General features: G+C 49.1%; 2 protein-coding genes across 2 annotated transcripts in view; one reads left to right on the plus strand and one right to left on the minus strand.

Annotated features, from left to right (window-relative positions):
• Window positions 1-2,661, plus strand: part of Duoxa2 (dual oxidase maturation factor 2) — a 3,130-nt gene extending 469 nt beyond the window's left edge. Inside the window, exons 2-6 of the mRNA XM_005364371.2 lie at window positions 641-698; window positions 1,087-1,221; window positions 1,466-1,679; window positions 1,919-2,133; window positions 2,468-2,661. Of these exons, the coding sequence (XP_005364428.1) occupies window positions 641-698; window positions 1,087-1,221; window positions 1,466-1,679; window positions 1,919-2,133; window positions 2,468-2,661 (816 nt within the window). The remainder of the gene's footprint in view (window positions 1-640; window positions 699-1,086; window positions 1,222-1,465; window positions 1,680-1,918; window positions 2,134-2,467) is intronic.
• A 675-nt stretch (window positions 2,662-3,336) lies between these two features.
• Duoxa1 (dual oxidase maturation factor 1) overlaps window positions 3,337-11,614 on the minus strand; it is a 9,562-nt gene continuing 1,284 nt past the window's right edge. Inside the window, exons 3-8 of the mRNA XM_005364372.2 lie at window positions 6,908-7,084; window positions 6,535-6,592; window positions 5,795-5,929; window positions 5,344-5,557; window positions 4,877-5,094; window positions 3,337-4,210 (exon numbers count right to left, since the gene is read on the minus strand). Of these exons, the coding sequence (XP_005364429.1) occupies window positions 3,957-4,210; window positions 4,877-5,094; window positions 5,344-5,557; window positions 5,795-5,929; window positions 6,535-6,592; window positions 6,908-7,054 (1,026 nt within the window). The 5' untranslated portion in view covers window positions 7,055-7,084 and the 3' untranslated portion in view covers window positions 3,337-3,956. The remainder of the gene's footprint in view (window positions 4,211-4,876; window positions 5,095-5,343; window positions 5,558-5,794; window positions 5,930-6,534; window positions 6,593-6,907; window positions 7,085-11,614) is intronic.

Consider the following 11,614-nt stretch of genomic DNA (forward strand, 5'->3'; position numbering starts at 1 on the left):
ACTCCAAGTGCCTTATTTTGGAGGCTGCTGCAGAAAGTGAGAACCAGCCCAGTAGTGGAGGCTTCAGGTGCTGCCAGGACCTCTCACCTCTCTCTGAACCTTCTGACCAAGAAGATAGGCAATTTAGACTGCTGTGTGTTTCTTACCGTTAGACTCAGAGGATTCCACAGGGTGTTCAAACTTGTAGCAAGTTTGGCAATTCCCTTAAATGCTCCCAGCCCCCATATCCTAAACTGTCTTTCCCCCCCCAAGTCTGAAAAGACCTCTAGTCTTTCTGTGTTGATCTTTTGGCCGGTTTGGGAGAACTGGCTCATCTAGAAATAGCCACTGTTCCTCTCCTTTTGTTGGCCACCAGGTCCTGGGGCCTCCCTCTTCTGGGAGAGGTGACCCTTGTCTGCCTGGCACTTCTGAACTCACTGAGCCTCACCAAGCAGTGACTGAACTAGAAGTAATGAACAGGAGCCAGACAGCTGGGGGTAAAAAGGTGGCCAGAGAGTGCCAGGCAAGGTGGACCTGAAAACAAGGCAGGGGAAATGGTCAGAAATGCAAGCAAGGCTGGGATGGAGTGGGGTCAAGGCAGGTCTTGAGGACGGACTGGGCAGTACCCAGTCTTGACCTGAGTGTCTGTCTCTTCCCACAGCGCTGGTTCTGGTTGGTGAGAGTTCTTCTTAGTCTGTTCATCGGTGCAGAAATTGTGGGTGAGTGTATGGGGAAAGGAGTTGGAGTAGGGAAAGAGTGGCAGAGGGCACCGAGAAATGGGGAGCCAGCTTGGTTTCCTGGGCTCCCTTCCATTCTGCACCGATTTCGGGCACCCCTGGCTGTTCTTTTGCTGTGGATGTTTTGTTTTGAGACTGCCTCTCACTTTGTAGTCTAGGCTGACCTTGATGAAAGCTTACTTGCCCTGGTACACCCTACTCACCCCTGCCCCCGCCGCTGCCTCCACTATTGCTCTTGGCCAATGCCCACTTTCCTGACCTTGCCTTGCTGTTATACCAGGTCCTAAGCCTTCATCTTTCTGCCCCACCTCCCATCACCGCTTCCCACTGTCACCCATCCCCGCAAGTTACTGTGTGCATCTTTCCACAGCTGTGCACTTCAGCGGAGACTGGTTCGTGGGGGGAGTGTGGACCAATACATCCTACAAAGCCTTCAGTACAGCCCGTGTTCAAGTCCACGTCGGTCTGCATGTGGGACTGGTGGGCGTCAATATTACACTCAGAGGTGAGGAGCCTGGGGCCAAGTGAGTTCTTAGGGCTGGGAGATCCCATAGAGCTGAGTGCCAAGAGTTGTTAGAGGATCTTCTACATCCTTCCGGCTCAGAAAGCCTCTGATTGACGTGGATCTGGGTTTTCCCCCAATTACTACCTAATCTTTCTCTTTCCTGCCAATTGCCCCACCCTTATCTCCCTAACTGAACGTGTTCAGTTTCCGGGTCTCTGGCCTTGACCCCATGGCTTCCCTGCAGGAACACCCGTGCAGCAGTTGAATGAGACCATTGACTACAATGAGCGGTTCACTTGGCGTCTGGACGAAGACTACACCCAGGAGTACGTTGATGCCCTGGAAAAGGGGCTGCCGGACCCAGTGCTATACCTGGCAGAAAAGTTTACACCCAACAGCCCTTGCGGGCTGTACCACCAGTATCACCTGGCAGGACACTATGCTGCAGCAACGTTGTGGTGAGCGTGTGGTGGGTGGGGAGTGGGCAGGGTGTGTGCGACCCGGAGAGCATGGCCTCGGGAGCTGCAGGTTGGAACTGCAGCCTCGTGGACAGGATCCTCTGGCGATCTGCAAAAATCAAGGGAATCCCAGCCACGGCAAGAGCGCAGGAGCCGGCTCTCTCCTGGGTTCCCCTGCGCCTCCTGCTGTCCTGGCCAGGGAACCCGGCTCACTGGTGCGCTGCCTTGGTCCCTCACAGGGTGGCGTTCTGCTTCTGGATCATCGCCAATGCGCTGCTGTCCATGCCCGCCCCGCTCTACGGCGGTCTGGCTCTGCTCAGCACCAGCGCCTTCACGCTCTTTGGCGTCTTCGCCTTCGCCTCCATCTCCAGCGTGCCACTCTGCCCCTTCCGCCTGGGTTCCGCCGCCCTCACGCCTCACTACGGCGCCTCCTTTTGGGTCACGCTGGCCACCGGTGGGTACCAAGAGATGTTCACCTGGTGGTGACTGGGATATGTAAAGGATGTGCGCTATCCAGCATATAGAATGAGTTATTTTATTTCTTCCTCTCGATAGCGGCCAGAAGGTCAGGGAGACACTGTTACTCTCATTTTACGATGAGTGGAACTAGTTTGGGAGGGTTCAGTATCTTGCCCCAGTTAGGGTGAGTGAGAACTTGTGCATCATGTAAAACTCGGAAGAGTTCTTTCTGAGGATTGTGTGTGTAGGAATTCCGGGGATTGGCTCCTGATGATGGCGAGGAGCACCTGCATCCCTGACTCCCTCTGTCTTTCCATCCTCCGGTGCAGGCATCCTAAGCCTCCTCCTCGGAGTGGCGGTGGTGATTCTCCACTACACTTGGCCCAGCGCTCTTCGCTCCTTTCTGGATCAAAGTGGCAACGACTGTAGCAGTCAGGCGAAAGGGAAATCGCTTCTCATTTTGGACAACCCGCAACACAAGCAGTTCGAGAACCCAGACTTAAATATTACCACTGTCCTGTGAAGAGAACCAACTCCGGATTCCTACCTCCTTGGGATCCCGCAGACCTGAAGACAGTGTTAAGGGCGCTCCCGGAGCTCAGCTGAGTCTAGGGGACTGCACGACCATGCAAGAGGACGAGGGGGAGCCCTGGACGTGCCCTTTGCTCTAGGGAATGATTTCTTGGAGAGCTGTAAATAAACTTTTGTTTTGTTTTGTTTTTCAAAATTCCCCCGCCTATCCATTTCCTTGACGTCTCTTGGCCTTTGGAGTCACAAACTCTTGAGAGCTTTGCTAGGCTAGTGATAATGTAGTATTGTTTATTCAAGAGCTGAAAAAGCAGAGAAACACAGAAGGGATCTGGGAGAGGTGCGCCTTCTAGTGAAGACCGAGAGGAACTGACAGGCGCCTGCATCTTCGGAGCTGCCCCACAGGGTGGTTACAAAGCCCACATCTCTCTCTACTGGCCAAACTGAATCTACTGGGAAAAAAAATTAAGATTTTGGCATTGATTCCGTAATTCTTCCCACTTGACTTCTTTTGTGTTTGTACCTTAGAGCTAAAAGAGAAATTAACAAGGCATAAAAATATAAATCCTGGGAGTCTGGAGAGATGGTTCAGTGGGAGAGGCTACTAGGGTTGGAGAACTAATACCCACATGGTGGCTATCAATTGCCTGTATCTCCAGCTTCAGGGGGAATCTCTGCAACGCCCTCTCCTGGCCTCTTCAGGCACTGCATGCAATTGGTGCACAGACATACATGCACGCAAAATACTCATACACACTATATACATCGTGGGATTTTTTTTCAAAGGTCCTTCCCAAGTCCTAGAATCTTACACAGCATATGTGGGAACTAAAGCTCAAAGAGAAAGTGGCACACAGCTGGTTAGTGTTAGATCTGGAACAAGATGTTTGGTCTCCTTCCAGTGCAGGCTCAGAGGTCACATAAACTATGAGAGCAATCGAAAAAGAAAGGAGAGGGACCCAGGCCCTCAAAACAAAGTGATGGGTGCTGAGGGACCACTTTGATGCCCGAAATGTTGGTTCTGAGAGGGAGGTTGATCTTGAAGAGGCAAAGCATCCAAGAAGGTAGTGTTTGCCCAGAGACTCATCCCTGCTGTCTTGCGAAACGGCAGTGTTTATAGGCACGGTTGACATCTCTTCAGAACCTTGGGACTTTTGCTCTATTTTTCAAATTGGAGTTGGGCATCTGACACACCCAAGACCACCTCCTGGGCTGTTCTGGATGTTTATGGAGGCTCAGGTGAGGTCTGGAGCCCATCTGGAAACTCAGGTGGCCACCAGTAGAGGAACATCACAGGGCACAGTCAGATGGTTTGATGTGTTCTTCCTTGAAACATGTTTCAGAGGAAGCTTCTGACATGGGAATGTCCTGGGTCTCAGGAATCTCAGCCGTGGACCTGTAACGGGGGCTTAGGAGTCCCCCTTCCTCAGAACCCCACTCCAGCACTGAGTCCTCGGCACTCTGGTTGAAGAAAGCCTTCAGTCTGTGAGGCTGCATCCTGTGGGCCACTGCCATGGCTAGGCCAAGCAGAATACACAACAGTCCTAAGGATGAAGGGGACACGTGTCTGCCTTAGTTCTAGTACGTCCTTCCAAGAACAGCTCCTCCGAACATCAGAAAAACTCTATAAGGGAGGTCTGGGTCCCTGCCCCAGGGTAACTGGAATTCATAGATCTCACTGAATGTCCTCGGGTCTGTATCGCTGGTATGGGTCTACTGTCCTGAACTTTCATACTCTAAACTGAGACACAGAGAGAAGTAGACAGACTGAGACTAGGGACGGATGGGGACAAAAGATAGAGGCATGTGATACACAGGTGGGTAGACACAGCACGGCAGGAGAGTGCCGCTGTGAGCCAGGTTGATTTAGGGCATTTGGGGATTGTGTGAGCTGGGGACATACAAGGGATGTAGGAAAAGATCAGAACTGTGGTTAGGGGATGCAGGAGGGGACACACAACTGGAAGATTTGGAGAACGTGAGTAAAGAGAGTCAGGGATAACGGATGTGGCCGAAATGATACAGGGAAGTGAGCATGGATGAGGAGAGAAAATGGCCTTGGAGAGAGAAAGCCAGGAGGTGAGGGAGTTAAGAAAGATGGGGCTCTAAGCAAGGCACAGACGTCTTGACCTCTAGAAGGGGATCCACTCCACCAACATGATAGTTCCTGCCCTCCATTCTCAGCCCTTACCTTTAGGAGAGGGTCTCACCTGTGGCCAATGTGATCCAGAAAGCAGGCCCATGGTGAGTGTGCAGCACAGCGGTGCCCAAGCGCAGCGAACAGGGTGATATGAAAGATGTGGCCATGGAGAAGAAGAAAAGTGCCAACAGCTGGAAGAGGCCAGTAGCCAGCAGCATGTGGCCACCATAAATCAGCACCGGCATAGACAACATCACATTGGCCAGCAGCCAGCAGAGGAATGCCACCCTGGAGAGCCAAGATGCAGTGAGGACTGGCCCAGGCACCTCTACCTGCCAGAGAGGATGGGATGGTCCAGGTAGAGGCTGTCCCAAGGGGCACTCTTGCCTGTGGCTTCCCAACCAAGAACTAAGGTTATTGCCAGCTCCCCCCTCCCCACTCAGGATACCCCCTTGAGTGGAAACGAGATGGCTACAAAAAAAATCTATTCCTGAGTTTAGGCCAGTAGGGGCTGTCCCATCCCATATCCATGCTCACCACAGCATGGCTGAGGCATAGTGTCCTGCCAGGCGGTACTGGTTGTACAGCCCACATGGGCTTTGAGGGGTAAACTTCTCAGCCAGGTAGAGCACCGGGTCTGGAAGGCCCCTCTCCAACGCCTTTGTGTACTCCTCCGCGTAGCTCCCTCCCAAGCGCCACAGAAACTCCTCATTGTAGTTGATGGTTTCGTTCAGCTGCTGCACTGGGGTCCCTGGGGAATAGGGTGGCTGTGCTTAGCAGGAAACCGAGAACTGGGCTGGACCATTCACCTGGGTAGGGGTTCATCCACACGGGGCAAAGGGAGGAGGCAGTTCTGAATTTCCCTTCCCCCTCAGCTCCTACCCTTCCATGCTCCAGTGCTGGGCACACGTGGTAGCTCTGTACACACAAGATGCATCTCCAAGACACCAAGCAGAGCCTTCCCTTCTCCCCAAGTTAGAGCCCTCACCTGTGAGTGTGATGTTGACTCCTCCGAGCCCGATCTGCAGTCCCACATCCATGCTGACCCACTTGGGACTGAAGGCTTTGTATGTCGTGTTGGTGTTGATTTGACCCACAGACCACTCCGAACTGAAATTCACAGCTGGGATTGGGGAGTTGCAACTCAGGAAGGTCTGGGCCTTGCTGGGTTAGTCAGAAGGAAAGCTACAGGGGTTCCATGCCTGAACTTGTTGTAATTGTATATCCATTTACTAGCCCAGGCCTGGCTCATATTAAGTCTGCCAACCACTATTGTGGGATGAAGAAAAGGGTCAGAATCTAAACTTTTCCATGCTCACACTCTGCTTATCCTCCCAGTCCCACTTACGGGCAGCCGCTCATGCAGCTGGTAAGGGAACATTAGCATAGACCACGGTGGGCAAACACAGACAACCTCAATAAAAATGGTCTCTGTGTTTCCCGTTCTCCGAATCACTGGAACCCAGCAAACAACCCTCCCCCAGAGTCCTCCTGCCTACATTCATTAGGACCCAAATAAAAATAGTAGGAAGATGCTTTCCTTGGTCCACACCTTTCAGGGCAAGGGCAAGAATAAGAGGCTAAAACTATGGTGACACGTGCGGTTGGATCTGGAAGGCACCCTGAATCCGTGACCACTAGGGAGCCACAGAAAGAAGAGAGGCAGTCCACAAAGGAAAAGGCACAAGACAGAGGCCGCTGCTCAAGTCTGTGGCATCTGGCACTCACCCAGGATCACAGCCCCGATGAATAAGCTGGTCACCACCCGCAGCATCCAGAACAGCCTCTGAGTCAGAAGGGGTGGGGCTTAGTAAGCCTAGCCTTCCTTCCCTGTACACCCTTCCTCGTCCTACCATGGGGAGGGGCGGGGCTTCTACCGCTGAGCTCACTTGGCCAATTAAGATCAGAGTGTCTGGCACAAAACCATTCCCAAGCTTTTGGTTCAGGGAGTGGGGAACTCTGCACCGGGGATGGTGAAGAGGCGTTCTCAGTACTGGACTTCCTCCCCCGAGTCTGCCTCTAGACAGAGTCTGGACTTGTCACTCTTGAAGCTGAAGTCCTCCCCAGGGCTGGAGTCTCCAGGGCTGGGTTTGTTTCTTACCGTCTTCCCACGGATGCCAGGCAGGATGATGATAAAGGTGACCAGTGCAGTCAGGAAGATAGTGATTATAACAGCCAAAGCTGTGTCCATTGGGAAGGCTGGCTTGGTGCCAGTGTAGAAGGGCAGGGTGTATCCAAGAGCAGCCATTTTGTCGAGGGACGTGCAGAGATGGTGACGCTGTAACAATAGGCATTCGCTGAGGAGTGTTGTCTCTGAGTTTTTGTGTGTGCGCTCTGATCTTCAGCATCATTACTGTTATTCACTGCCTTTTAGCCATCTATCTCCCCATCTTTTGACTGTGACAGATTTATGGTCTTGACAATCGGTATCTGTTGCCCGTGGTCCTAACCACTCAGCCCTCTAAATAAGTACCATCATTACCTTTGGGCCTTTTCTGTTTCTTCTGAGAATATCTAAAGGAAAAAAAAACCCTCTCTTTTATTCTCCCCAGACTCTAGTACAGGCAGATCACAGAACATAAAAAGAACTGCATTTACTATCAAACAAAGCCATAAGGGTAGGAGATGGTGCAGACGGCTTAAGGAAAGATTGCCTTTCTTCTTCAGTCTCCAAAGGAACAAAGGCCAAAAAGCTTCTAAGTGTACAGTCTGAGTTTATCACTAGAGCTTAAGCATACTAGCTCCTGGGACTGGTGAGTGCAGAACAGCCTGACTAGGCATTGCAGGAATCCCTGTTCGCTGTCAGGCACAGTGCTGGGACCAGAGGTCCTACTATTCCACACATCACCAACATAGGCCCCTTCTGTCCATCATATCCATCCCCTACTAGGTTCTTCAACTCAAATACTGGCTTTGGTCTTCTCTGCCTTGTTGCTTGATTGATCTTAGATCTTGTTTGACTCTTGTTTGTCCCTTTATACACAGGGCATCAGTAAAATTATACCTGGTCATTTCATCAGCTTTTAGACAGAATTCATTGCAAGACACACTGTTATCTCAAGATCATGGGGGGGAGGGAAGTACTTCATTTAAACCTTAACAGCCATTGTGATAAGACGTACCCCAACTTCAGAGATATCAAGAGCAGGGGTGAAGAAAGAACCTTAGAGCCACTGTCCCAGTTCTGCCAAGTGTGAGCTGCACCAGGGACTCACATTATCAGGAGGACCCATAATTTAATCTGAGCAGGGAGATTGTTAAGTGGGAAGGTAAAAAAAGCAGTTTTGGAGTCAAAGGGTTTGCATTCTGCTTCTGTCTTTAGCAACTTCACCTCTATGTAGTTTTATTGGAAAAAAACAGAAATGATAAAGTTTACTTCGGAGAGTCATTATGGGGATGGAACGAGACCGGACACGGAAAGTGCAAGGAACACTCTCAGAGACAAACGGAATTCTCTGCTGTTCTCTCCTCATTCTGGGTTCTTTGCATTTTAGCTTTGCCACCGTCAAAGACACCTGATGAACAAGCTATCATACCCTCGGAGAATTTCCTGAAATTGTCCATTGGCTCCCTTCGCTACTGTTCTGTTGATTTTAGTCTCATCCTCTTTTGCCTGGTGCAAGAAAAACATTTTCTAATAAGCAGATGTAATTGTTTCACTTCTTTGCCTTGGGTAAAATCTACTTTCTCACATAGAAAGCGCTTCATGAGCAGCGCCCTTTCCTCCCCTCCCCATGGCTGACATGCTTCCGAACATTCTTGCCTTTGTGTGTGCTGTTCCCTCTACCTGGACTGTTCCAGCCTTGGCAAATGCCTTTCCTCACTTCAAATTTCAGCTCGCTTTACCTTCTCTGTGGAGTTCCCTCTAACGCCACTGGACCAATGGGAAGGTTTCCCGCTCTCCCATTCCTGCTGTTTTGAGTGTTATCTCATGGTCCCAGTAATGACTGCACTCCATCACTCTAAACATCTGTCTCCGCTTTAGACAGAGACTTGAGGGCACAGATTTAATCTTCCCATCTTTGTACCATCTTCATATAGCACATTCTAATCAAACTCTGGATCAAATTAATGAATATGTGAGTTCATCCCATAGGCATCTCCTTCTGAGTCTTCGCACAAGAGGGAACACTGTCCCCTCATTACCCACACTGTCTTCTCACTCACGTTCACTGAGTGCCACCAACTCAACGCTGTGGTGAAACTGATCTACATTTAGTGATCTCAAAAAAAACTGTCTAGAAGTCCTCTCCCAATAGCCAGAGTCTCTAAGAATAGTAAAGACAAAACCACAAATATTTGTATTTAGTTGAACACAAAGCATACATTGTAAGATCAGCCAAAAATGTATAGATAAGGGGCTGGAAAGATGGCTCGGAGGTTAATTAAGAGCACTTGCTACTCTTTGCAGAGGACCTGGATTCAATTCCCAACCACCACATGGCAGCTCATGACTGTGTGTAACTCCAGGTCCAGGGAATCTAATGCCCTCTTCTGGCCTCTGCAGGTAACAATCATGTACATGGTGCACTGACATTTTTACCTGCAAAACAGTCATACACATAATTTTTTAAAATAAAATAGAGCCTTTTTAAAAATAAAATAACTAACTGTAACATTTTATTTTTAAATGTTTGTGTTTATTAGTTCATGCGTATGTATGTGTATGTGTGTGTGTAGGTGTGTGTGTGTGTGTGTGTGTGTGTGTGAATGAGTGTGTGTGACTTCCCACGGCAGGCATTTAGAAACAAGAGGACATCTCTGTGGAGTTGGTGGTATCCTCCCACCTTTATGTGAGTTCTGAAGCTTTAACTCAGCTTGTCAGGCATAGCCGGCAAGTGCCTTTACTAGATGAGCTGTCTTGCTGGCCTAGTGACATTTATTGTAAAGCATATTTTTTTTGTTGTAGTGAATTTTTATTTACGATGCCAAAACTGAAACCATTTCTAAGAAAGTCTATACAGGAAGAAGGGCTATAACAATGTAGAAGGCCTTAGGTCTTAGTTAGGATAGCCAGGCATGGTGGCACACTCCTTTAATTCCAGTGCTTGGGAGGCAAGCCTGATCTACGCAGTGAGTTCAAGGCAATCCAAGGTTATATGATAATAATGATGATGATGACGACGACGATGATGATGAGAAGAAGTAGAGGAAAAGGGGAAGAGGAGATAAAAAGAAGACATGAATTAAGATAAAGTGAGATTGTTCATAGAAAGAAGTCATATTAGAACCAGTGAGGTGGATCAGTGGGGGAAGGAGCTTGCTGCCAAGCCTGAAAATCTGGGTTTGATCCCTGGAAGCCACATGGTGGAAGGAGAGAACTGATTTCTGAAAGTTGTCTTCTGGTGTCCCCATTAGGATGCATGCATGCATACACACACACACACACACACACACACACACACACACCCCTCCCCACGAATGTGAAAAATGAAAAAGAACCCATATTATATGATTGAGTTCCAACAACAGACACTTGCAATGTGAAGCAGATTTTAACTAACGCAATGCATCTTGGTCGGGATCACACACACTTAGTAGTTCTGCACTTATTTTAATGAGAGGTTATGAAAGTTTTGTGAGCAAGGCTCATCTCTATTAACACGATGCGTCAAAGAAACACTCACAAAAGGTTTTTTATCTCAGGTACAGAAGGACATTGTTAACATTTCCGATTCTCCAAAATATGGATTAAGGATGACTAGAGCGAATGACAGCTGGTGACGACAATTTGCCTTGCGTGGTCCCTTCCATTAATCATGCACTTTCGTGGTGTGGATACTCCTTTCCCTGCACTGTCTGATGTAGTAGAGTTGAATTTTTATGACTGATCCTAATTTGGTTCCATTATTATGCAAAAGGGGTTCCTGCATGAAGAGATTGACTGATTTTTTTTTTTAAAGGCTGCAAGACTCTTCTTTTTCCACAAAGCCTGCGGTTCTCTTGGGACCATCTCTCTCTCCCAGGCTTGACAAATAAAGTCTGGCAGCAGAATTGGCTCTAATCTAGAAAAATCTCACATCAATGTTAACTTTACCCTCTGGTCTCTCAGCTCGCTGCCATGACATAAAGTCTGTACTGACACACATAAGACTGTCAAATACATACCTACAGACTTACATAACCACAGACAGACAGACAGACAGACAGACAGAAGATGGGTGCACCCAGACTCTGTTGTGCTCTAACTAGACACCTATAGTTCTTCACAGGGACCCCCCGAGATAACTTGGCGCTTTCTCACTGAGAAGGCCCAATTCCTTCACTTTGGGGTTCTGTTTTCTCATGAGGCCTGGAGGGCAGCCTGTAAGTACTAAAGGCTCTCCCATGTTCAGTAGTATTTCCGATGTAGTCACCCCGCCCTTTCCTATAACAAGATGAAGTGGATTTCCAGTGTTTCTATGCTGGGTGGGTAGAGATAAAGTTAACAGTCTTGAAGAAAACCCAGCCTAGTAATGCCCAGTTTCATCACTCAAAGTTAACGGGTTTGGTAGGTGATCTGGAGCCTCTCTTGAAGTTTGACAAGAGAGGTTCCTAAAGTCTTCCTCTGCCCCCTCCCCCGGGCAGTGTAAGGACTGCTAGCCCCCAATGAAGGCAGCTGAGGTGACATGTCTAATCCCGTCAAGCACTCTGATAGGTGATGCGTGGCTACCAGAATGTGGCAGCTTATCTCTCTGTTGAAGTAAAACCCATGAAAAGTTTAGCTTGGCTGGCTAAAGGGAGTCATTTTCAGGAATGCCTAGTCCTCCTTCGTAAGGAAGGTAGAGGTGTGTGTGTGTGTGTGTGTGTGTGTGTGTGTGTGTGTGTG

The sequence above is a fragment of the Microtus ochrogaster genome (assembly GCF_000317375.1).
Source record: "Microtus ochrogaster isolate Prairie Vole_2 chromosome 14 unlocalized genomic scaffold, MicOch1.0 chr14_random_1, whole genome shotgun sequence".
In the NCBI taxonomy this organism is placed as follows: domain Eukaryota; kingdom Metazoa; phylum Chordata; class Mammalia; order Rodentia; family Cricetidae; genus Microtus; species Microtus ochrogaster.